The sequence below is a fragment of the Pogoniulus pusillus genome, chromosome 2, assembly GCF_015220805.1.
Source record: "Pogoniulus pusillus isolate bPogPus1 chromosome 2, bPogPus1.pri, whole genome shotgun sequence".
Lineage (NCBI taxonomy): Eukaryota > Metazoa > Chordata > Aves > Piciformes > Lybiidae > Pogoniulus > Pogoniulus pusillus.
Window position 1 is genome coordinate 7503478 of NC_087265.1, and position 25920 is coordinate 7529397.

General features: G+C 52.4%; 2 protein-coding genes across 2 annotated transcripts in view; both read right to left on the minus strand.

Annotated features, from left to right (window-relative positions):
* Positions 1 to 1147: 1147 nt before the first annotated feature.
* CYTIP (cytohesin 1 interacting protein) lies at positions 1148 to 15648 on the minus strand. The gene is made up of 8 exons (XM_064166371.1): positions 15454 to 15648; positions 13685 to 13734; positions 13348 to 13402; positions 6258 to 6360; positions 6043 to 6136; positions 5103 to 5172; positions 2662 to 2728; positions 1148 to 1620 (listed from the first exon to the last, which is right to left on the minus strand). The coding sequence occupies exons 1-8, from the start codon at positions 15598 to 15600 to the stop codon at positions 1148 to 1150; spliced, it is 1059 nt and encodes a 352-aa protein (XP_064022441.1). The 5' UTR covers positions 15601 to 15648.
* An 8317-nt stretch (positions 15649 to 23965) lies between these two features.
* Positions 23966 to 25920, minus strand: part of ACVR1C (activin A receptor type 1C) — a 36358-nt gene continuing 34403 nt past the window's right edge. The window contains exon 9 of the mRNA XM_064166381.1: positions 23966 to 24228. Coding sequence (XP_064022451.1) covers positions 24103 to 24228 — 126 coding nt within the window. The 3' untranslated portion in view covers positions 23966 to 24102. The remainder of the gene's footprint in view (positions 24229 to 25920) is intronic.

The window sequence follows — 25920 nt, forward strand, 5'->3', positions numbered from 1 at the left end:
CCTGGGGCCTCTGTTGCATGCTCTGGCCTTCATCCTCTTTTTAGCAGGGCTCTGTCACTGGGGAGAGCAGAAGCTCTGTTGAAGAGCTTTGGAAGGCCATCCCTTTGGGAACAGGAAAGGAAGAGCCATCCCTTTGGGAACAGGAAAGGAAGAGCCATCAGTTCTGCAGGCAGTTACAAACTGATAGGACACAACAGCGTGCAAAGCATTTCAGAGTTGGTCATTGCTCAGGTTAATGAAGAGGTCCACAGCATGCCCTGACTGAAAATTAATGCAATTAAAGACCCCAGAGCTTTGTAGGTAGCCTCAGTACCATTGTCTAGAGGAATGGGCTGCCCAGGGAGGTGGTGGAGGCATTGTCCCTGGAGATCTTCAAGAAAAGACTGGCTGAGGCACTTAGTGCCATGGTCTGGTTGACTGAATAGGGCTGGGTGCTAGGTTGGACTGGATGATCTTGGAGGTCTCTTCCAACCTGCTTGATTCTGTGATTCTATGATGCTATGGCCATGCAGTGCCACCACACTTCACCCACTGTCTGCTTCTGGGTGAGCTGCTGGACTCAGTTCCAGGCCATGCAGGAGTCCCACACAGAGTCTCAAGCATCATAGATCACAGAATCATGGAATTGATTGGGTTGGAGGAGATCTCTGACATCGAGTCCCGCAGTCAACATAGCACCACCACTGCCATTGCAGCCTGTCCCAAAGTGCCATGGCCACAGGTTTGCTGAACATCTCCAGGGATAGGGACTCCACCACCTCCCTGGGCAGCCTGTTCCAGTGCCTGACCACTCTTGCAGTCAAGAAACCGTTCCTAATCTGCCACCTAAACCTCCCTTGGCATGATTTCAGGCCATTTCCTCTCATCCTATCACCTGATACACCAGGGAGAAGAGGCCAACCCCCAACTCACTCCCGTCTCGTTTCAGGGAGCTGTAGAGGGCAATGAGGTCTCTGCTCAGATTCCTCTTCCCCACACTGAACACCCTCAGTTCATCAGCTGCCCCTCACCAGCCATGTTCTCCAGACACTTCACCAGCTCCATTGCCTTTCTCTGCACCTGCTCCATCCCCTCCATGTCCTTTGGGTGAGGGCCCCAAAGCCACCCCCGGTGCCCATGGAGGGAAGGGTGGCTGGCAGATGTGGCATCAGACTCGAGTCTCTTCCTCTTCCACCGCCCGGTGCAGGCCGGGGATGAATTTGAGGAGCTGCTTCCGGACGCTGGACCTCCTGCTCTTGCGCGGAAGGGTTCCAAAGCTGCTGCTGCAGCTGCTGCCCTCCCAGAGCGGCGACATGGAGCCGCTGCTGGCCAGGCTGACGCTGCGGATCCGGCGCAGGGATGAGCTGCTGCTGGCGGCGCCGTCCCCATCCCTGGGGAGGAAGCAGTCATCGTCCATGCTGGACTGGCGGCTCAGGCTCTCGGCGGCAGAGTCCTCGAAGGCTGCGCTCTGGCAGAAGCTGTCCTCGCTGCCCAGGGTCATGGAGCTCAGGCGGGAGCTGCTCCCGCTGGAGAAGTGATGCTGCCTTGGGAAGAGGGCTCCTGCTGTGCTGCAGCCGCCCAGCACGCTGGGCTCCTCCAGCCCCAGCTCCAGCCCCAGCGTGGCGTTGGCGTTCACCTCCCCTGGAAGGGAAGCCGAAGGGGAGTTATTCACAGACCTCAGCGGGTTGGAAGGGGCCCTCAAAGGTCATCTTGTCCATCAGGGTCACCTCCAACTGGCTGTGCAGGGCCATGTCAGGTCTGACCTTGAATGTCTCCAGGGATGGGGCCTCAACCACATCTCAGGACAACCTGTTCCAGTGTTTCACCACCCTCGTTGTTGAAGAAATGTCCAACCTAAATTAACCTTGCTCCAGTTTCTCCAGTATCTGCTGGAGGATGTGTCTGCTCACTACACGGTGTTGAACTACATGACCTTCAAAATCCCTTCTGACCCAAAACATTCCATGACTCTAAGGCTGGAGAGCAGGATATTCATGACACAGTGGCATATTAAACACCATGCCTGGCAGCTCAGTGTGGGGAGCAGCCTCTGCCATAGATTCATAGAATGGTTTGGGTTGGGAGAGACCCTGACAAGGTTATCTGGTTCCAACCCCACTTTCTACTAGAACAGATTGCTCAAGGCTTCTTCCATCCTGGCCTTGAACACTTCCAGGGAGGGAGCATCCACAGCCTCCCTGGGCAACATGTTCCAGTGTCTCACCTCCCTGTCTCTAGGGAAAGATGTGCCATGGCTGTGGAGTGCTCCCTGCCACTGCCATCTCCCCAGGCAGGGTCAAAGCTGTTCTCTGGGCAACCAAACCAACCCTGAGCAACCAACTAGCCAACCCTTGGCAACCAAACAAACCAACCCTGGGCAACCAACCAAACAAACCAACCAACCCTGGGCAACCAACTAACCAATCCTTGGCAAGCAACCAACCCAGCCCCTTCTCTAATAAGCCCAAGATAAGAATGCAAAGTCCTTGTATCCCACATCTCCTGGAGCAGAAGAGCCAAGCAGCAGGATGCACCAATCAAGCAGCATCCACATTCATTGTGCCTCAAAGAAAAGGCTTTCCCAGGGCCAGCCCCATGCCTCTGCTGAGAGGAGAAAGAGAAGGCAGACGAGGAGGTGGCAGAAGCCACACTGTGGTTTCTCAGCTGGACACAAGAACCTACCATGCAGCAAGCACTGCTCCTGCACCAGCAGCGAGCGCAGCTCCACCACCTTCTGCTGCAGGCTTCTCTGTGGAGAGAGAGAGTCCATCACATACACATCCTGGGGGAGTCCCAGCATGAGGGTTCTTCCTGGGGCTCCCTCAATGCTCTGAGCAGGAGCCACACAAAAGGACACTGGGAAACCCTGCCCAGAGAGGTTGTGAAGTCTCCTTCTCTGCAGAGCTTCCAACCCCAGCTGGGCATTGTGATGCTGGGCAAGCTGCTGTGGGTGCCCTGTTTTAGCAAGGAGTTTGGACTGGATGATGTCCAGAGGTCACTTCCAGATTGAGCCACAAGATACCAAGGCTTGTGACACAGCTTTCTTCCAGTTGTTCTTCCCAGTTAAACCCTTCCTGGTGGCTTTGGCCAAATCATAGGTATGGGGTGGCTCCAGCTTTCCCATAACTGCCAGCACTGGAACAGGCTCACCAGCAGGATAGAGCAAGGAGAGCTTCTACAGATAATTGCTCTCACTATCTCTACATAAAGTCATTTTTTTGAAGTTGATAGCTCACTTAAACCTAGTAAATTGTATCCAAGAAATTCTGAGGAGCTGTCCAAAGGTTCTCCTCATCCAGACCCAACCAAAAGAACAGCTGCCTCCTGGGCACAGAATCAACCAGGTTGGAAGAGACCTCCAAGATCATCCAGTCCAACCTAGCACCCAGCCCTAGCCAGTTAACCAGACCATGGCACTAAGTGACCCATTCAGGCTTTGCTTGAACACTTCCAGGGACAGAGACTCCACCACCTCCTTGGGCAGCCCATTCCAATGCCAATCACTCTCTCTGGCAAGAGCTTCCTCCTAACATCCAGCCTAGACCTGCCCTGGTACAACTTGAGACTGTGTCCCCTTGTTCTATTGCTGGTTGCTTGGCAGAAGAGACCAACCCCACCTGGCTACAGCCTCCCTTCAAGTAGTTGTAGACAGACCTGGTCCCACCACCCAGCTGGAACAGCAGTGGGATGGGCAGAAGAACTGTTGCATGGAGCAAGTATCAGCCCACAAGCTGGATGCCTGTCCTGCTACCACAGTGATGGTGGATACCAAGGTGTCCATGTCCCAGCTGCTGGGTGCTGCACCCTAAGGGCAAGACATGCTTTGTGAAACCCAAACCTGGGGTGTCTCACACTCACAAGCATCTCACCATCTCACTGTGGTCACAGCAGCTGAGCACACCCTTCAGCAAGGCATCAAAGAGGGTGACTAACACAAGTGAGGTTCTTCCACCATAGCCACATGCCCAGAGTCACCTTGTGCCCATGCTGTTGGCAGAGGTGGCACCACTGGGAAAGGGTCCTTAGCTTAAAGCTCCCCTCTTGAAACAGCCTGTTCCAGAAAATCCTGAGATTTGGGCTTTATCATTGCCCTGGAAAGGGGCAGGGGGTGGAAGGCAGCCCCCCCTTCACTGCTTATTTCATCCTGCTTTCCAAGAGACCAGACTCACCAGCTGGGTCACGGCTGGGGTGGAAGTTTCCTGCTGCTGGGATCTATCTCACTGACACAAGAGTGGCCTCTCTGGCTCTGGCTAGTTTCTCAGCTAGACACCTGGCCAGGTGGTCTCAGCATGCCCAGCCACTGCCCCAGATCCTACCAGCCTCAAGCACAGGGGACACAGTCAGGTGCAGTGGCACCTCGTGAGGCCAGCATGGCTCCTGCCCTCACCACTATCTCCCAACAGCTCCAACCACACAGAGGTTGCAGGGCTTTGCTACCTTTGCTTCTCCCATCAGCCAAGAGCCTCCCCCCATCCCTCGGTCACTTTGCTCTCCTTCAGAGAGAAATTAACAAGCAGCTGTAAGGGCAGAATGCCAAAAATCAGCCCAGCTCTTTCCAAAGGCATCCTCAAGATCACACCAGTTTGAGCAGCCTTGGAGGAGAATCCAAGCTCATGGAGCTCTGATCTCTCTTTCCTTGCCCATCTTCTAGGCAGAACTGACAGTGCCCAAGACCCACACCACTTTGACCAGCCTTGGAGGAGAATCCAAGCTGATGGAGCTCTGCTCTCTCTTTCCTTGCCCATCTTCTAGGCAGAACTGACAGTGACCCAGATCCACACCACTTTGAGCAGCCTTGGAGGAGAATCCAAGCTGATGGAGCTCTGCTCTCTCTTTCCTTGCCCATCTTCTAGGCAGAACTGACAGTGACCCAGATCCACACCATTTTGAGCAGCCTTGGAGGAGAATCCAAGCTGATGGAGCTCTGCTCTCTATTTCCTTGCCCATCTTCTAGGCAGAACTGACAGTGACCAATATGACAGGGAGCACAGCTGGAGGTGCTGGCAGCAGGACACAGACAGGTGTCTGCCCTGCCAGGATGCTCAGCCCCCAGCTGACCCATCAGCAATGAACCCACAGCAGCACTCTGCCTTCAGCAAGGGATTGACTATCCCTGAGGTTACCTTCAGGAGGTGCAGCTTGGTCTCCAGCTGCATTTTCCGCAGGAACATGGCCCCATTGACAGTCTCTAACCTGTGAAGAACAGGAGATGTTGGCATCACAGAGCAGAGGTGTACCAAGCTCTGCCAGGATTTCCAGACCCTCATGGTGCCACAGGGACACTGTGGGAGCAACCACATGTGGAAACAGGTCTGGCTGGACCCTCTGCTCCATGCATGTCTTCAGGTGTTGGTGCAAGTCAAGTAAGCTCATAGCAGGGGCAGGAGAAAAAGGACCAAGAACAAGAAGGGCACTGAGGGGCTGCAGCAGTCCAGAAAAGGGCCCAGAGCTGGTGAAGGGTGTGGAGAACAGGGCTGGTGAGGAGATCTGAGGTTGTTCAGCCTGGAGAAAAGGAGACTGAAGGGAGACCTCATTGGTCTCTACAGCTCCCTGGAAGGAGGCTGGGGCCAGGCATGGGGTTGGTCTCTTCTCCCAAAGAAGAAGAAATAGGACAAGAGGAAATGGCCTCAGGTTGCACTAGAGGAAGTTTAGGTTGGACATGAGGAATGACCTCTTCCCCTTGAGGGTTGTCAAGGCCTGGCTTAGGCTGCCCAGGGCAGTGGTGGAGTCCCCATCCCTGGAGGGGTTTCAAAGCAGTGGAGATGTGGTGCTGAGGCCCATGGTTTAGTGGTGATCTGGTAGTGCTGGGCTAACAGTTGGACCCAATGAGCTGAAAAGGTCTCTTCCCCCCAAAACCATTCTATAACAGGGTGGGCAACACTGGGGCACCTTCTTAGAGCTCTTCTCCCCATCCCCAGCCCTTTCCTACAGGAAGAATGTGGCTCTGCACAACCAGACCAGGGGGAGTTCTGCCTCTGGGACAACACAGGACTGCAGGGCAGTGAGAGAAGCTCCCAGGAGGACAGACTATTGACCTCTAGACCATTTGAAGGAGAGACCTACCTTAAATAGTTCCCTGAAGACTTTATCAAGTCTACTATTTGCTTGTGACTGAAGCCATAGGTGTTCACACCATTGATGCTGGAGAGGATATCACCTGTTAGAGATACCCAGGGGTGAACATTAGTGTCTGGAGGTCATGGATGTCTTCCATGTGCTCTAGTTGGGGCAATAGCAAGATAAGGCCACCCTCAGCAGGAGAAGACATAAATAGTTACCAGGCTGGAGACCAGAAAGATGGGCAGGGCTTTCCTCTTGAATTTTGCAGATGTAGGTGAGCACCTCCAGAGGGCAATCGTTTTGGTGTGGAAGCCTAGTGGTCTGTAACACCAAAGGGACCCAGGGTTACCAGCCATACAGGAATGAAAATCATTTAAAAATCATAGTCACAGAGTCCCAGAGTGGTGGAAGGGATCTCTGCAGCTGCACCCACAGCAGCTTGCCCAGCATCACAATGACATGGGGAGGATGGATGCTCTGCACAGAAGGAGTCTCCACAATCTCTCTGGGCAGCCTGCTCCAGGTCTCCAGTAACCTCATACCAAACAAGTTTCTCCTTCTCTTCACTTGGAACCTCTTGGCTTATAGTTTGTGCCTATTACCACCTGCCCTGTCACTGGGCACCGCTGACAAGAGTCTGGCCCCATCCTTTTGCTTCCCACAGGCCCTTTGTCTCTTGCTGAGCATTGAGAACCATAGAATAAACCAGGTTGGAAGAGACCTCCAAGATCATCCAGTCCAACCTAGCACCCAGCCCTAGCCAATCAACTAGACCATGGCACCAAGTGCCCCAGTCAGGCTTTGCTTCAACACCTCCAGGCACATCAACTCCACCACCTCCCTGGGCAGCCCATTCCAATGCCAATCACTCTCTCTGCCAACAACTTCCTCCTAACATCCAGACTAGACCTGCCCTGGCACAACTTCAGACTGTGTCCCCTTGTTCTATTGCTGCTTGCCTGGCAGAAGAGCCCAACCCCACCTGGCTACAGCCTCCCTTCAGGTAGTTGTACACAGCAGTGAGATCTGCCCTGAGCCTCCTCTACTGCAGGCTGCACACCCCCAGCTCCCTCAGCCTCTCCTCACAGGGCTGTGCTCCAGGCCCCTCACCAGCTTTGTTGCCCTTCTCTGGACACCTTCCAGCACCTCAACATCTCTCTTGAATTGAGGGGCCCAGAACTGGACACAGCACTCAAGGTGTGGCCTGAGCAGTGCTGAGTACAGGGGCAGAATTACCTCCCTTGTCCTACTGGCCACACTGCTCCTGATGCAGGCCAGGATGCCTTTGGCTCTCTTAGCCACCTGGGCACACTGCTGCCTCATCTTCAGCTACTCTTTACCAACACCCTCAGGTCCCTTTCTTCCTGGCTGCTCTCAGCCACTCTGTCCCCAGCCTGTATCACTGCTTAGGATTGTTGTGGCCAACAAGAGAAGATGCCCCCTGGGGCTGCCTTTCTCCAGGGCACACAGCCCCAGGGCTCTCAAGCATCTTCTCACCAGAGAGATGCCTTTTCACACACTTTGTGCTGAGCAGGGTGTGGCTCTCACCAGCAAGTGGGAACACCACAATGACACAACGATTAACAACCACATTCTGATGCTGAAGATGGGCAAACACCAAAGAGCTGCCTGCACCTTGGTTTTGCAGAAACCCTGGTCTTAGATCTTCATCAAAACCTCAGTCAGGCCTCTGCTGGGCAGGATGTGGATTGCTTTACTGAAGGACACCAGAGCTGGGTGTGTGTCAGGCCTCTCAGAAGGTGGTTGACTCCTACTTGCTGTGACTGCCACATGAAGGCAGCTGGGGCTGCCAGAGAGACTGGTCCCCAGTGAGAACTGGAAAGCAAGGAGAGCTGAACCTACTTTTTGGCCCTTTGGCCTCTTAACCCCATCCATGCCCTACCCTAACAACACTTTGTATTCTTGACTTCTACAATGTGCTGGTTTGAGGCTGATTGGAATATTTTAATGAGAGAAATTAGATCATTGGCTGTGCAAAGAAAACAACAGTGGTGTCTGTATTGCCCATTTGTTCTGCTGAGACATATGTGTGATGGTTTGGGTGCTACCTGCCCCCTCCATGCTTAGGAAAATCACCCAGCTGGCTCTGGCAATTGAATGAAGCTTTACATTTACAGCTTAGCACAATACACAAGCAGATAGTTACAGTCTGTACAGTTATATAAAGAAATATACAAGGTAAAAGGTAATACAGAAACACAACAGCCCTCCCAGAAACCTGAGTCCCCAGGAGGGGCTCACAACCACCCTTCCACCTTCCTCCCACCCCTCTACCTTACCCAAGACTTTGCCTTATGCTCAAAGTATCCTGGAGGGTCAGCCAAGGGGGTTAGGAAGCAGGTGGATTAATCACAAAGACCACAGGCAAGGTTAGAGAGAGCAGTGCAGCCCACAAAGCCCAGACAGCAACTGTGTTGTCTGTGTTTGTGTTCTTATGCATCTCAGCAAGCCTATGAGTGAAGCAGACATCACCATTGTTTCTCTTTCACAGCCTGTGATCTAATTCTTCTCACCAAAACATTCTAGCTAGCTTCAAACTAGCACAGTATGAAAGCAAAGAATATAAACAGAGGTAGTCAGTGTCTGGCTGGCTGTCACCCACTTCACTATCTCTGAACCTGCCTAACTCAAACTAATTCTTCTTCTTCTAACCTCTTGCCAACCTTTTGCAGCTCACCCTGCACATAAAGGGGATGCTGAGATAAGGGTGGGGGGGTTGAAAAGAAGGAAGAAGGAGAGGAGTTGGTTTGAAAGCCCTCCTGGGGAGTTCTGCTGGTCAGGAAGGGGTTTGTATCCCTGTCTCACTGTCAATTGGATGTGGCACTTGGTGCCATGGTCTAGCCTTGAGCTCTGTGGTAAAGGGTTGGACTTGATGATCTATGAGGTCTCTTCCAACCCTGATGATACTGTGATACTGTGATTACTGTCTATAGCTGCAAATATCTGTGTATGTTCATAGAATCATAGAATCAACCAGGATGGAAGAGACCTCCAAGATCATCCAGTCCAACCTAGCACCCAGCCCTAGCCAGTCAACCAGACCATGGCACTAAATGCCTCATCCAGGCTTTGCTTCAACACCTCCAGGGACAGCAACTCCACCACCTCCCTGGGCAGCCCATTCCAATGCCAATCACTCTCTCTGCCAGCAACTTCTTCCTAGGTTGTATCTCTATGCTTGTAAATTGTGCCATGCTGTAAATGGAATGAAGGATTCCTGCAGCAGCAAAGATTATTTAACTTCCAGCTGCCTGAGTTAGTCTGGTGAATTTGTGTGTGTGTGTGTTGGTGGGGAGGGAAACTCCCTAACTGCCTTGTACATAGAATCAACCAGGCTGGAAGAGACCTCTGAGCTCATCCAGCCCAACCTAGCACCCAGCCCTGTCCAATCAACCAGACCATGGCACTAAGTGCCCCATTGCGCTAGTTTGAAGCTAGCTAGAATGTTCTGGTGAGAAGAGCTAGATCACAGGCTGTGAAAGGAAAACAGTGGTGATGTCTGCTTCACTCATTGGCTTGCTGAGAGGTATAAGAACAAAAATCCAAACACAGATAAGGGAGTCATTCTGCTGGGGAGCTCGGAGCTGAACTTCTCTCTAGCCTCTCCACTGCTTCTCTGATGAATCCACTTTGCTTCCTAACCCCCTGGCCCAACCTCCATTCTTCCCTGGGACTGGGGTAAGGTTGAGAGGGAGTGGGAGAAGGTGGAAGGGCAGTTGGGAGCCCCTCCTGGGGACTCAGGTTTCTGGGAGGGCTGTTGTGTTTCTGGATTACCTTTTACCCTGTGTGTTTCTGTATCTAACTGTATTCACTGTACATAGAACTGTATATACTGTAAATACCTGCTTGTTTATTTTGCCAGCTGTAAATAATAAGCTTCATTCAAATTTCCAGAGCTGTTTGAATCCAGTCTGGGTGACTTCCAAAGTGTGGGGGGGGGGCAGGGAACACCCAAACCATCACACCCATCCAGGCTTTTCTGGAACATGAAGCCAGCCGTGGTGGTTGTCAGCGCTGCCATGCCCTGAGAGCCACGCTAGAGCAGATGATGGGAGCCCAGCAGGTCCTGCAGCAACAGGAAATGTCTTCTTGGTTACATGCAAACCTCAGCCACGCCTGCCTACCCAAACTGATGACTGAAGCTGAGCTTCCTGAAACCTGACAGCAGCCACAGCTGCCCCAGATAGCAGAAATCTTGTTAGAGCCCCACATTTCTCAGTCAGTGTGGAAGAGATAGGGCTGAGGATCAGGGAAGTTCAGATCTTACCTGGCCAGATTGCACCACTGCAGCCATTTCAGCCCTTAGAGCAACACCTTGCACCGAGGGAGTAGGTCACACTTGCCTTTTTCTTTTTTGCCCTGTTTCAAAGTGCTAGGTCCCACCTACCAACCCAAACAGCTGGGCCAGATTGGACAAGGAAGATGGGATTTGTCACACCTAACTGGAGCCACCCGCACAGAGGTGTCTCAGTGTCCCCACCAGAGCTGCCAGGAGAGGTGAACAACACCAGGGCATGACTGAGGGCCCCAGGAGAAGGACTCCAACCAGGAGGGTGGGCTTGCTTCTTATGTTCCTCCTTCTGCTCACTGTGGAAGACAGCTGGGCCAGTTTTGGAGGGGACAAAAAGCTTTTAGGTGGCTACAAGGCAGGATTGGATGTGGCACTTGGTGCCATGGTCTAGCCTTGAGCTCTGTGGTAAAGGGTTGGACTTGATGATCTATGAGGTCTCTTCCAACCTTGGTGATACTGTGATACTGCAGGAAGAGGGGAGATGTGCCACCAGAGCATCTCTTCTGCAAACATTTGGGCACTTTGGGAGCTCTTGGCCTCAGGCTCTGGTTCACATGTGGGAAGCAGGAGAAGCAGTAACATGGGAGAAGCTCTGGCATTCAGCCATCATTGCAGCTCTCATGAGCTCCCTGCAGATGGTAGACCTCCCTGTAGATGGTAGACCTCAAGCTTCACATGATCCTCCTCTGGCTGGCCTAAATCTGACTTGTAGTAAGGGAATTACAGCTGCTAACCAACCGCTTAGTACGGGGCGGATGCTGCCTCTCCATTCCCTGGACCTTGCAGTGAAGCCCTCACACTGAATGTAGGTCCAGGAAGAAAATGTGCCAAGAACAATTATTTTTAATCAGAACATCAGGGGAAATGCAAATCTGCTCTGACAATGGCCACAAAAGCCCAATAATTGACTCAATTATCCTCCCTCCTGAAAGCTCCCCACTGTTGGCCAGCTGAAGGCTCCCTGCTCATTAGTCCCAGGACCCAAGTGGAAGCAGTTTAGCTCCTCCCAGCGTTCCCCTTTCACTGCAGATACCATCTTCCCTTCTGCACAGAGAGCAGTGAGCTCTGTGGCTGTGGCTCTGACACCACAGGGAGTGAAACAGAGACAGGAGAGAGTCTTTCAGGCTCGCCAGTGGGTCCCACCATGAGCAGAGCTCCACGGTACTGCCACAGCCCCCAGCACCAGTATGGACCAGAGGTCATCCTGCTGGAAAGCAGCTCCATGCAGAAAGACTTTGGACAGCAAGTTGTCCTTGGGGCAGTAAAATGCAATTGTGGCCAAGAGGGACAATGGTAACCCTGGGCTGCACCAAGAAAAGTGTGCCCAGTAGGTCTAGGGAGGTTCTCCTCCCCCTCTACTCTGCTCTGCTGAGACCTCACCTGAAATATTATGTCCAGTTCTGGGCTCACCAGTTCAAGAGGGACAAGGATCTACTTGATAGAGTCCAATAGAGGCTATGAAGATGATGAAGGAATGGATGTCTCTCATATGAAGAAAGATTGAGAGACTGGAGCTGTGTAAAGGTTGAGAAGACTGAGAGGGGACCTGATTGCTGTCTGTTAAACACCTGAGGGGTGGATGTCAAGAGGAAGGTGCCAGGCTCTTTTTGGTGATGCCCAACAATAGGACAAGCTGGAACCCAGGAGGTTCTACCTCAACATGAGGAGAAACTTCTTCACTGTGAGGGTACTGGCACCCTGGAGTAGGATGCCCAGAGAGGCTGTGGAGTCTCCTTGTCTGGAGAATTTCATGACCTACCTGGGTACATTCCTGTGTGACCTCTCCTAGGTGACCCTGCTTAAAGCAGAGGGGCTGGACTGAATGATCTCTAGAAATCCCTTCCACACCCTACCATTGTATGAGGCTGTGCTCCCAAAACTGCACCCTATTATTCCTGAGATTTGCATTTATGAAAAGGATTTTCCTGCTGGGCTGACCAAGAGTTGCTTTGCTCACAAACAGCCACAGAAAAGAAATCTCCCATAGCAGCAGCACCCCTGACAGGACTTTGCTTGGACCCTTTGGTGGGTCATTGGCTTCCACACCTAACAGAACTTCTTCCCTTGTAATTTAGCTCCAAAAGTCATGCTTGGCAGTTATGATCCAAAAATCACTCCAAAGCTGTGCATCTACTTTAAAAATACATCTCTCTTACACATAGATGCAGACACTGAGGGTGGGGAGACCTTGGCCAAGGTTGCCCAGAGAAGTGGGAGATGACTCATAGAAGCATAGAATCAACCAGGTTGGAAGAGACCTCCGAGATCATCCAGTCCAACCTAGCACCCAGCCCTAGCCAGTCAACTGGACCATGGCACCAAGTGCCTCAGCCAGTCTTTTCTTGAACATCTCCAGGGACAGTGACTCCACCACCTCCCTGGGCAGCCCATTCCAATGCCAATCACTCTCTCTGGCAACAACTTCCTCCTAACATCCAGCCTATACTTCCCCTGGCACAACTTGAGACTCATCCGTACAACCATCCCAGGTCAGGTTGTTTGGGGCTTTCAGCAACCTGCTCTAGCTGCAGATGTCCCAGCTGAGTGCAGGAAGGTTGGACCAGAAGACCTTGAGAGGTCCCTTTCCCACCCAGACCATTCAGGGATTGGGTGACCCCATGTGCAAGCAGGCAGTCAAATGCTAGGAGAAGGGATTTTTGGAGAGAAGCACTTTTGATCTCTCTCTTTTTAGATGAGATCATTCTCCTACACAATTCTCCCCAAAAAATATTCATTCATGGGGGGTAAGACGTGGCCACTGCCTCACACTTGGGCTGGGATGAGATTCCTCCTACATTCGATGCTCTGACTTCTGAGGACAGAAATCCTCATCCACAGCCTTCACCACGAGAAAATCCTTGGAGCTGCCTCCTGGTTCCTCACCATCACATGTCAGGAGGCACCAACAGACGTCTTTCTGTGCTCTGATTTTGAGGCTGTGGCACTTTGGGGCTTGCAGCACCTTTTATTTTTAACCAAAATCAGCTCAGCCTTACCTGGATTTCGAACCCAAACAGCTCCTTGTCTTCTTTTAAGATAGCAACCAGGTGTCTGCAAGGAGAACACAGAGTTTTGGGTGAACACTGAGGTGCCACGCTTCAGGTCTCTTTACTTCCACCCAAAACCATCACATGCCCGCTGCTGCCCACCCCTCAGACTTTGTGCTGGGTTCCTTACCCAAACTCAATGTCACCATTTCACCTGCACAGCCCAGGTGCTGGGCACCACTCTCAGCCCTGATGCCATGAGGGCTGCTAGATGGGAAGGTTCCCCAGGACACAGGTTTTGTGCAGAATAAGTGAAAGCAGGGAGGACAGAAGGATCTCCTCATACCTTTGTGGCCTGGAGAAGTCACCCAGGGAGCTGGAGCTGGCTAAGGCAAGCTGCAATCAGAAATGGGCATGGAAAAGGGTCAGTTAGGCTCATGGTTCTTCGAGGCACATGGCTAAAATCAGCAGTTTAGAGGGAAACTAAAATGACCTGGTGCCATCATGCCATAGAACTATGGAATTGTTTAGGCTTGAAAGGACCTTTCAAGCCCAACCATTAACCCAGCACTGCCAGGTCACCACTAAACCATGGCTCTCAGCATCACATCTACACAGCTTTGAAACCCTTCCAGGAATGGGGACTCCACCAATGGCCTGGGAAGCCTGGGCCAGGCTTTGACCATCCTCAAGGGGAGGAAATTGTTCCTCATGGCCAACCTAAACCTCCTCCAGTGCAACTTGAGGCCACTTCTTCTTGCCCTATCACTTGTTCCTTGACAGGAGAGACCAAGCCCCACCTGGCTCCAGCCTCCTTCCAGGGAATTGAGAAGAGAAAACGTTTCCCTAGGAGCTGTAAGATCTCCTCAACTTCATATTATAAACTTAAAACCTCAACACCCAGAAAGCAGAAACCAGACAGAACAGACAGTGCCTGCAGGCAGTTCCCCCTGCAGCTGGGTGTGGTGGCTGCACAGCATTCCTACACCGATGCATGGCCCTGGCAACAAGCATCCCAGAGCCCTGCTTCAGACCAGAAGCTGTCTCTGCCAAAAGCCAGGATGGTATTAAACAGTGACTATTCCCATAAACTGAACCAAAGGTAGGGAATCACCTCCTCACTGCAACGTTTGCAGTCAGTGCAGCCAAACGACAGCTCCAGAGGGATAAAAAACGATGCCACAGTGTTACCATCTTTAGAAACGTCCTTAAGGACACAGAGAGAGAGCAGAAGGGCATGGGGAGAGACCAGTTGCATAGTCATAGAGCTAGGGGCATGTATACCCCGGGGCTGGTGGGTCCTGCCCCTGCTGTAACTCATCCAGCAGCAGTCTCGCAGCCGTTGCCGTCTCCAGCTGCCACCCAAAGCTGCCCCCACGGGCACGGGAGCTGGATGCCACCCAGCAGCCCTGTTCCCAGCATCAGCCTGCCTGTGCAGCCATTAAGTGCCAGTTTCTGATGACACTTTCAGGCTGTTGAGTGTCTCAAACGTTTTCTGCTTGGGCCTCTTCACACTGGACAACTAGACCCAGGCTGGGCTTGCTCAGCTGGCAGCTTACAGCATCAGCAAGAGAGAGTTAGGTGTGAAACCAGCAGCACACAGCAGCAACCTGCTGGCTGATGCTGCTCTGGAGGTCAGGCCCAGAGGGGAAAGAGCAGCCCAATCGACCCAAAGCTGTGCAGGGTACTCCAGAATGGAAAGCCCTGATGCTGTCTGTCAGCAGCGCAGAGGGGAGGGCAGTCCAGCCTGCAGCCAAGGTGAGCGCAAAGGAGCAGCCAAGCAGCAAAGCTCACGGGAGGGATGGGGAAGCACTGCTCGGGCAGGACCTCAGCTTGACCAGCACCTTCTGCACCCAAGCCCCCACACGCAGAACTCCTGTTGCAGACTCCTCTCAGGAGGTACCCACACTGTGGTGCTGCAAAGATGGCACTGCTGTCCCAGCCCAGCTGAGTCCCCAGAGGTGCTCCTTCCAGCGCCCCAAAATCAGGAACCACAGGGAGCCGTGGGGTCACCTGGGGAACCTTGGCCATGTCTGCACAGCTCTGCCAATGCAGGCTGTGAGCAGCTCTCCGGGTGGGACAGAGGCGTTCCCCTCCCCAGGAGCCACCCCGTACCTGCTTGCGCCCCCGTGGCAGCGTGCCCACCGTGCTGGCCAGCTGCTGGACCCTCCTGCTGTCCATCGGCGCAGCCTGCTCCTCGCCGGTGCCGCAGGCGACGAGGTTGGCATCGTGGCTCTGCTGGAGCAGTTTCCTGAGGGCCATCTCGGGGGCAGGGGGTTCAGAGCAGCATCGCTCGGCGCTGCGGCAGGGCTGAGGGAACCGAAGCCAGCCTGGCCCCTGGGTGCTGAGGAGCAGGGGCAGGAAGGGAGCTGCGTCAGCTGTGGTGTGGGTGCAGGTTATGCAAATCCCTCCCAGGCACACAGCAGGGCAGGGGCTGCGCTCCGAGAAGGGCTCAGAGCTGGGCTTGGCACCGACAGAAATCTGCTTAACTTCCCCACTCCTGCACACCAGTTCGCACCGAGCAGCTCCTGCGCCCTGCAGCGATTGTCCTCCAAGCGCCGCTGCTGGTTGCCCTCCAGATAGACCTGGCCGGGCTGGGGAGACGAGCAGAGAGGTTCAGCCGGGGCAAGTCCTGCCCCTGGGGAGGAATCACCTCCTGCACCAGTACAGCTGAGGCGTGGCCTGCTGTGAAGCATCTCTGGGGAGGACCTGGCAGTGCTGAGACAAGTCCCCCATGAGCCAGCAATGTGCCCTCGTGGCCAAGAAGGGCAATGGCATTCTGAGGTGCATGAAGAGTGTGGCCAGCAAACCAAGAGAGGTTCTTCCTACCTTCTACTCTGTCCTGGTGAAGCCACAGCTGGAGTATTGGGTCCAGTTCTGGGCTACTCAGTTCAAGAGAGACAGGAAACTACTGGAGAGAGTCTAGAGAAGGCTGCAAAGCTGCTGAGGGGCCTGGAGCATCTCTGTGAGGAGGAAAGGCTGAGAGCCCTGGGGCTGTGGAGCCTGCAGAAGAGCAGCCCCAGAGGGGATCTGAGCAATGCTCAGCAACAGATAAAGGTTTGGAGGCAAGAGGATGGGTCCAGACTCTTGTCAGTGGTACCCAGTGGCAGGACAAGGGGTGATGGGCACAAACTGGAACCCCAGGAGGTTCCACCTGAAGAGGAGGAGAAACTTCTTTGGTGTGAGGATGCTGGAGCCCTGGAGCAGGCTGCTCAGATTGATTCTGAGCTTCCAATCCCCCTCAGCCATTGCAATGCTGGGCAAACTGCCGTGGGTGCCCCTGCTTTAGCAAGGGGGTTGGACTGGATGATCTCCAGAAGTTCCTTCCAATCTCAGCATGCTTGGATTCATTTTTCTCAGCAGATCCCTTCCCTGCACCTTTCCCCACAGACACCTGGGCCAGGCTGGCAGAAGCTCGGGCAGCAGGGGGCACAGGCAGGGGCAGCCAGCGCCGCTGGTGACGGCTGCCAGTTTCTGTCCCTGCTGACCCTGTGGGAGCTCAGTGCAGCCTGGCATGTGCTGTCACCACACATTAATTCCGAGCTGATTTGCATGCCCTCAGCATGGCCCTGCTCTGCCCGTGGTGGCGGAGGCAGGGCAGGGATGGGCTGGGGACCCCCACCCACGGGGAATGGAACAGCCTTTGGGTGGGGGGCTGTGAAAAGGCAACAGGAGCTTGTAAAGTCAGTAGCAGTGCAAACAGAAACTTGTGCCTCCTCTGAGGCCAGAAGCGGGCCTGGTGAGAGCTGCAGAGCCCCTCACATCACACTTCAAGCTAGAACTCATGGTGGGCAGAGCCAGGAGCACGGTGGCATGGGGCCCTTCAGCTCAAGGATCAATAGAATTTGACTGCCAGCACAGGAAGCTTTGTTTGCTCTTTCTTTGCATGGCTGATCCTAATCATGTTACTGACACAGAAAGTTTGTTTTCCTCCTTCCTTTGCCAGCCCCTCACCACGTCACCTCACAGGGAGGAGCTGCCTGGCCTCGCTGCCCACATCATCGGTCAGCACGGGCTTGGGGTTGGCACAGGAGAACCGTGGCTGCTCCTCCTGCAGCACCAGGAGCTGCATCCATGCCTCCATCCATCTGACATCCCTCTAGGTGCTCTGCCATGCCCAAAAGGACAGCCAGAACACCTCATGCCTTTCCACATACCTGAACTGGTTTGGTAAAGGTCTCCCTCACTTCTTTTTTTAACCCCTGTGACATCTCCTCTTGCCACCAAGCAGAACTCCCAACGCCCTTAGGAGCCAAGTGACTTGGAGAAGGTGCAGAGACACCCACATTTGTGTGCTTCATCTGGCTGCTGAGTGGGCACCTCCACCTTCACCAATCCGATCTGGCAGGGCTTGCAAATGTCCAGCAGTTCTGAGGAGCTCTCTGGGTTAAAGGTGGCACCAACCCCGCTCACACTTTCTGGTTCTCTCCTCCATCCATGATCCATGGTCAGAAAAGAGAGGGTTAGAAAAGCAATGCAGAGTGGAGGCAGCTCTCTTCTCTTGTTGAGAGAGGTGAGCTCTATCTCAGAGTGGCATCCACCCACTTGGTTAAGCAGGTTGAGTAATGCGAGGACTTTGGTGACTCAAAGCCTCTTCCCCTTTTCCTGCTCACAGTCACCCTGCCAAGGGCCTCTGCAAACAAACAAAGTGCATTTCAGTTCCTCAGGCTCTGCACTTCTGAAACCAGTGACTCATCTCCAAAGAGCTGGCAGGAGAAACAAATGACACCTCCCATCAGAGCAAACGGCAGGACCTTGGTTGAAGTTGCCTCAGCAGTGGTGCCACTGGTCCCTGGGTGATGCCACCGGCCCCTACACCAGCCATGCACCCCACAGAATCGTAGAATTGGCTTGGTTGGAAGAGACCTTTAAGATCATGGAGCCTGACCCTTAATCTAGCACAGCCAGGACACCACTAAAAACATGGCCTCCAGCACCACATCTCCTTGAAACCCCTGCAGGGACTGCAGAATCCCCAAATCCCAGCATGGCAAGGATTGGAAGTGCCCTCTAGAGATCATCCTGTCCAACTCCCCTGCTAAAGCAGGGGCACCCAGAGCAGCTTGCCCAGCATCACAATAGCCAACTGGGTTTTGGAAACCCTCCAGAAGAGGAGACTCCACAACCCCTCTGGGCAGCCTGCTCCAGAGCTCCAGCACCCTCACACCAAACAAGTTTCTCCTCTTTTTCAGATGGAACCTCCTGGGTTCCAGTTTGTTCTTGTTGGCCCTTGTCCCATCACTGGGTACCACTGACAAGTCAGTCTCCTTGCCACCAAAAGGTCCCTTAGCTCTTACTGAGGATTGAGAAGATGCCCTCTCAGGCTGCTCCAGGGCTCAAGCACTCTCATTGGCAAAGATGGTGGCCCACAGCCACAAGACACCTTTGGGATAGCTCAGGCATGATGAGTAGCTGCTGCCAAACCAAGCCTGGTGCTCTCTCTGTGTAGGTTAGACTTGGCTGCAACCATTTCTCCTACAGCTGCTTGGAGCTATCTATTTCATAGGCTCACAGGATATTAGGGGTTGGAAGGGACCCAAAGAGATCATTGAGTCTAACCCCCCCTGCCAGAGCAGGACCACACAATCTAGCACAGATCACAGAGGAACACATCCAGACAGGTCTTGAAAGTCTCCAGAGAAGGAGACTCCACAATCTCCCGGGGGAGCCTGTGCCAGTGCTCTGGGACCCTTACAGGGAAGAAGTCCCCCTTTGTGTTGAAGCAGAACCTCCTTTGCTGTAACTTACACCCAACTTCTAGCAGTTTTGAAATGAACCCAAACCCAGGGTGACACTAAGGGACTGATTTGGCACTAAATCATCTGCTGGGAGGCCACAGACCTGGGATGGGTTTGCATTTAAAGGAAAGAGAATGAAGTTCTTGCATGATCTCACTGAAGAGGCAGCATGAGGATGGTCTTGTACCTTGGTCTGAGCTGACTAACTTCAGTCATGGTGACACAGCCTCCTTCTAGGACTGTGCACAAACCCCCCCGAGACTGGGACAAAAATCTCATGTGGGATTTCAAACAGCTTCTGCCCATGGTTTCTGTTTCAGGTTTGGGGTCCTTGCTGTGGAGACAAACCACATGAGCTGTTCCAGGCAGTCAGTCCTTTGTACCACCACCTTTGCCACTTGATGAGCAGTTGGTGAGCCGTGTGATGACTCAGAGCAACAGGCTGAGCATCCAGAGGAGCATCAGCCCCGTGTCTGACAGCACAGCTCTTGATCCATCCCCTGGGCTCCCCTCTGCTCTCCTCAGCAGAACAGTCATAGAACCAGAGAATTGCTTCAGTTGGAAAAGATCATCAAGTCCATCTGTCAACCCACCACCACCATGGCCATCAGACCATGTCCCCAGGTGCCACATCTCCTGTTGCTGAACTGTTGACACATAGGAGCATGAGCAAACCACCTGAGATACTGAGTGTAAGCTGATGTAATGCTAGCATCCTAAAGAGTTCTTACCTTTGTATAAGGGAGACCTTAAGTGGCAGCCTTTCAGTCCTTCAAAAGGGGCTACAGGAAAGAAGGGGAGGGACTCTTTACTGGGGAGTGTAGTGATAGAATCATAGAATCAACCAGGTTGGAAGAGACTTCCAAGCTCATCCAGCCCAGCCTTTCACCCAGCCCTATCCAGTCAGCTAGCCCATGGCACTAAGTGCCTCAGCCAGGCTTTGCTTCAACACCTCCAGGGACAGCGACTCCACCACCTCCCTGGGCAGCCCATTCCAATGGCAAAGGTCATCCAGTCCAACCCCTGCTGCAGTCAGCAGGAGCATCCTCAGCTAGATCAGAGCCTTGTCAAGCCTCACCTTGAACATCTCCAGGGCAGGGGCCTCAACCACCTCCCTGGGCAACCTGTTCCAGCGTTCCACCACCCTCATAGTTAAGAACTTATTCCTATCATCCAATCTAAATCTGCTTTAGTTTGAAGCCAGAGATGGAGGATGAGGGCTGAAGGTTTTAAACTAAAACAGTGGAGATTTAGAGTAACTATTATGTTAAAACAGCTTCACACTTAGAGGAACACGAGGGCAGACTGTGCTGAGTTTATTAAAACTGCCACATCTTTCTGCAAGTGCCTTGGCATGGAAAACAGACATGAAAATACACCAGTGCAAACCAGTTATTCACAGCCAGGGCAGCTGCCCAGAGCAAGCAAGCGCTTCAGCCACAGCTGTGACAGTATCTGGCTGTGGTGGACCCTAGCTGAAGTGTTCCACAAGGTGAGGGTAGAGAGCCTCAGGTCTCAAACAGTGCCAGATGTCCAGATAAAACACAAACACTCCTGTGAAGAAGAAGAAAACCCAGAGCACTCAAAAAGCAGCTCACAGATTCACAGCACACTGCACGTTTCTCTTTGGGGGCTGAAAGCCACAGCAGATGTAGACACAGAGGTTAAAGCTGCATTCAAAATACATTCACAGCCTATTTCTGGCAAAAGTACATTCAGTCAAGTCACAACTTCTTATTGCACATTTCCTCTCTCCTGCAGAAACCTGTTGTACCTCTTAGCCTGTGTTTCTGGGAGGCCACAAGCGGTGCTGCCTGCTCACACACAGGGCGTCGGATGCCCTCCCTAGAGGCTTCACAGGGACTGGGGTACCACAGCATGCAGGGCTGGTCCCTGTCACCAAAAGTCCCCATGCTGTGAAGGACAGCTTGACAAAAGCCACACTAAACCACAGCAGGAATTGTTAGCCTTTGTCAGCACACACCACTACACCACAATGAGCACCTGTAGGCCACAAGTGATGTGATGAAGCAACTTCCCCTCTCCATCCTCACAGTGAAACCCACCACACAGGTGGGGACCCTGCAGAAGCTCTACCCAGCAGGCAGTGCCAGTGCTGAAAATGTCCATGCAGTGGTGAGGAAGTTCATGAGACATTCTGGACAACGCTGAGGAACACAAACACTTCCCACCAGCAGGGATGTGCTGGGGGTTCATCCCTAAGCCCATTCGTGGTCAGAGGAGATCACAGGATGTCAGGGGTTGGAAGGAACCTCCAGAGTCCAACCTCCCCTGCCAGGTGCAGGCAAGGAGATCCTGCTCCACTCAGCGTTCAGGCCTGTTGCAGGGACTAAGCACATCTCTAAACTACTCTAATTCCTGGATCTAGTGCCAAAACCAGAAGTGACATCACAACGACTGCAGTGCCACAGGATCTGTTGGAGCTACAGCAGGGAATGAGCTCGGGCAAGGGCAGATGCCTACAGAAGCAGCAAAGTGCAAAGGAGATGAGAGTTTGAAATCCTCCAGGGGAGAGCAGTTAAGGAAACACAACTAAGTGAGGTGCTGGAGAAGATGTTAATTAACTTTCCCTTTCAGTCCACGTTCCATGCATCACCTTTCTTGGATGATATTAGAAGTGAATTTTAGAAAGAAAAACAATTACCAACTCCCCCAAAACTAGAAGCATCTGTCAGGAGAAGCTAAATGTGGTGACTGGTTGAGTGCCCTTGAGGTGGAAAAGATGGTCTGCAAGCACCAGAAGCTCTGGAAAGATGGAATGTGCCCTTCTGGGCATCTTTCAGAGAGTTAAAGCAGCTCTGGAAAGTTCATCTCACCTGCACTGCAGGTGATGCAGATACTTAGAGTGGGTGCAAGTCACTTAGAAGAGACCAAGCTGAAAAGTAGCATCTCTGGAGAGATTTAGTTCTGGTCTAGCTCAGAACAGGATAAGAGTTAAAATACTTTTGAATAATCAGGCCTAGAAAGATGTAAAAGTCCTTTTCCTCCACTACCTTTGCCACCAGACAGCCTGTTCTACACATTGAAGAGTAGACAGTTCCAGTGGAGAGGACATTCCCTTTTCCTACTTAAAAATAAATAACAACTCTTTGATTGTTCCTCTTCCACTGAAGGATTTCTTTTTGGGTTACTTCCTGCAGGAACAAATGCTGGAACTTGCCTTTGCAGATCTTCTGACACTCAAGTCAGCATCACACTCCGGGTCCTGCAGGAGCAGCAGTGACTCCTCAAATAGCTTTGAAAGGTCAGAAGAACAGAAGAATTACACCTGGGAGATGACTTTGACAACATCTCAGAAAGCACTCTGGAGAAAAATCTCCTCAGGATCAAGTAGGAATGTCCTCTGCATTCAGGCAGCAGCTCCTGAGAGGACCTGGGTTATTTAACACAAGCAGGAGTAAGAGAAGTAGGAACATCCTCTGCCATTCAGGCAGCAGCTCCTGAGAGGACCTGGGTTATTTAACACAAGCAGGAGTAAGAGAAGTAGGAATGTCCTCTGCATTCAGGCAGCAGCTCCTGAGAGGACCTGGGTTATTTAACACAAGCAGGAGTAAGAGAAGTAGGAATGTCCTCTGCCATTCAGGCAACAGCTCCTGAGAGGACTTGGGTTAACACATGCAGGAGTAAGAGAAGTAGGAATGTCCTCTGCATTCAGGCAGTAGCTCCTGAGAGGACCTGGGTTATTTAACACAAGCAGGAGTAAGAGAAGTAGGAATGTCCTCTGCCATTCAGGCAACAGCTCCTGAGAGGACCTGGGTTAACACATGCAGGAGTAAGAGAAGTAGGAACATCCTCTGCATTCAGGCAGCAGCTCCTGAGAGGACCTGGGTTATTTAACACAAGCAGGAGTAAGAGAAGTAGGAACATCCTCTGCATTCAGGCAACAGCTCCTGAGAGGACCTGGGTTAACACAAACCCAAGTGACTTAGAAGTAGGAATGTCCTCTGCATTCAGGCAGCAGCTCCCGAGAGGACCTGGGTTATTCAACACAAGCAGGAGTGACTTAGAAGTTATGCAGACAGGTTAACCTATTCAGGGGACAAAGAGTGGCTGGTGGGCATTGAGGCATCCCCTAAGTCCCCTGGCATGGCAAGGTGGAGGCACCACAGCCACAAAAGAATATCTTGGCCAAGTTTCAACTGTTTGCCAGTGATATATTTTGGTAAAGCTTCCTCCTAAAACATCAAAAGGCACTAAAAGAAGAAAAAAAAAAAGGGGGAGGAAAGCATTAGCAGAGCTAGATTGGCAAGATGAGGTTTAAAAACATAGACTTTGTTTAGGTGGAACTTCCCCCATTCCACTCCTACCTACCTAGCACAAAAATATTGCCTCTCTTATTTTTCCTACCAACTGTGATGAGAGAAAACCTGTCCCTTGCTCGAGATGCTCAATGAACAGAGCAAAATGAAAGGTAATGAGCAGCTGATGAGATGCCTCTGGTTCACAAGCTACGTTCTCAGTGGAGCCTTCACCCTTCTGATTTCCTTAGGGAACAATTACAGAGTATTGAAATCCACACCTCACTGACAGCTCCTTTCCAGCCTTATGGGTCAAAATACCTAAAAAGCTGGCTCAATTTCTGGTCTTTCACTCGGTTTGAGGTTAAAACATCTGGCTGCTCCTGCAAACAGGCTGTGACCAACACCAGCTGTCTCCAGGACGGTCAGGGTTCGGCTAGGATGGAAAGCACAGCCAGCAAAGGTGTTTCTACACTGCCACGGTGTCCTAAGCTCCTTTCTCAGCATCACTTTGACTGCAGGAACTCCAAGCAAGTCAGCAACCTGCTGCATAAAACACAAGTGATGAGTCAAGAACACAAGTGATGAGCCAAGAGCTGCCCTTTCCGCCGGCCAAGGGTGCGGTTGGACATCAGTGCGATGGTTTGGGCACTCCAACACTGAGCTGTGTCTGAGGTAGACTGGAAAATAAAAGTAGCATCGCATCACACGTTAAAAGATGAACAGAAGAACTTGTTCTCCTCCTCCTCCTGCTCCAGGGAGGTCGCTCAGACTTTGGAGTCCTCTGGCACGCAGAGCTGTGAGATGGTCTTCTTGACGCGCAGGGCGGTGAGGCGCGCGGCCCCGTTGGTGTGCCAGCACTCCCGCATGATCCTGCCCATCACCCGCAGCGCCTGTGGGTCACAAACCCAGGGGTCAGCCCAGAGACACAACCACCACCACCACCTCTGCCACCTCATCGACACAAGAGGGACGTGGAACTGTTGGAGTGAGTCCAGAGGAGGGCTATGAAGATGCTCAGAGGGCTGCAACAGCTCTGCTGTGAGGACAGGCTATGAGAGTTGGGGCTACCTGAAAGCACATTGTAGCCAGGTGGGGGTGGCCTCTTCTCCCAGGCAACCAGCAATAGAACAAGGGGACACAGCCTCAAGTTGTGCCAGGGGAGGTCTAGGCTGGATGTTAGGAGGAAGTTGTTGGCAGAGAGAGTGATTGGCATTGGAATGGGCTGCCCAGGGAGGTGGTGGAGGCACTGTCCCTGGAAGTCTTCAAGAAAAGCCTGGATGAGGCACTTAGTGCCATGGTCTGGTTGACTGGGTAGGGCTGGGTGCTAGGTTGGAGTGGATGATCTTGGAGGTCTCTTCCAACCTGGTTGATTCGATGATTCTGTGCAGTCTGGAGAAGAGAAGGATTCAAGGAGGCCTTGGAGTGGCCTTCCAGTATCTGAAGGGGCCTACAAGAAGGCTGGGGAGGGACTATTTACAAGGTCTTGTAATGACAGGAAGAGGGGTGATGAGTTTAAACTGGCAGAGGAGAGATTCAAACTGGATGTTAGGAGGAAGTTCTTTCCAGGGAGGGTGGTGAGACACTGGCACAGGTTGCCCAGGAAGGTTGCAGGTGCTTCCTCCCTGGAGGTGTTTAAGGCCAGGTTGGATGAGGCTGTGAGCAACATGCTGTAGTGGGGGGTGTCCCTGCCTATGACGAGGGGTTGAAGCTGGATGATCCTTGAGGTCCCTTCCAACCTAGCCCATTCTATGATTCCATCTCTGAAGTGCAGCACTGGGTGCTAGAGGTGGTGGTACCAGAGCAAACCTCAGAAATTCAGGTACTATTTATATAATCATAGAACACGAGGAAATGGCCTGAGATTGCACCAGGGGAGGTTTAGGTTGGATTTTAGGAACAATTTCTTTGCTGCAGGAGTGGTCAGGCAGGGGAACAGGCTGCCCAGGGAGGTGGTGGAGTCACGATCCCTGGAGGTGTTCAAGAAATGTGTGGACATGGCACTTTGGGATGTGGTTTAAGGGCTGTGGTGGTGTTGGGTTGGACTCACAGAATCAGCCAGGTTGGAAAAGACCTCTAGGATCGTTGAATCCAACCTATCACCTCACCCTTCTAATTAACTAAACCATGGCACTAAGTGCCTCATCCAGCCTCCTTATAAACACCTCCAGGAATGGTCACTCCACCACCACCCCCAGGCAGCCCATTCCAATGCCAATCACTCTTGCTGTGAAGAACTTCTTCCTAACATCCAGCCTGAACCTGCCCTGGCACAGCTTGAGGCTGTGTCCTCTTGTTCTATCACTGGGTGCCTGGCAGAAGAGACCAACCCCACCTGGCTACAATCTCCTTTCAGGTAGTTGTGGACAGCAATGAGGTCTCCCCAACCCAAACAATTCTATGACTCTGACGATTTGGGACAGGATTTGGCACTTTGATGCAAAGAGAGATTCCATGGATTGATCTAGGAGCTCAAAAAAACAGCTAAGCATCCAAAACACATTTCCACCCAGGAGAAGCTGGACATCAAGTCCCCTGTGTCTCACTAGAAAACTCTCTTCTAAGTGTAACTCTTGCAACAAACT

Bases quoted from the DNA above. Each gene is read 5' to 3' on its own strand.
- CYTIP (XM_064166371.1), bottom strand. From the start codon at position 15,600: ATGGCCCTCAGGAAACTGCTCCAGCAGAGCCACGATGCCAACCTCGTC. The intron at 5,173-6,042 runs GTAGGTCTCTCC...TGTTCTTCACAG, and splicing joins TCTTCAGGGAACTATTTAAG to GTTAGAGACTGTCAATGGGG. The intron at 1,621-2,661 runs GTAGGTTCTTGT...CTTCCCTTCCAG, and splicing joins GGAGCAGTGCTTGCTGCATG to GGGAGGTGAACGCCAACGCC.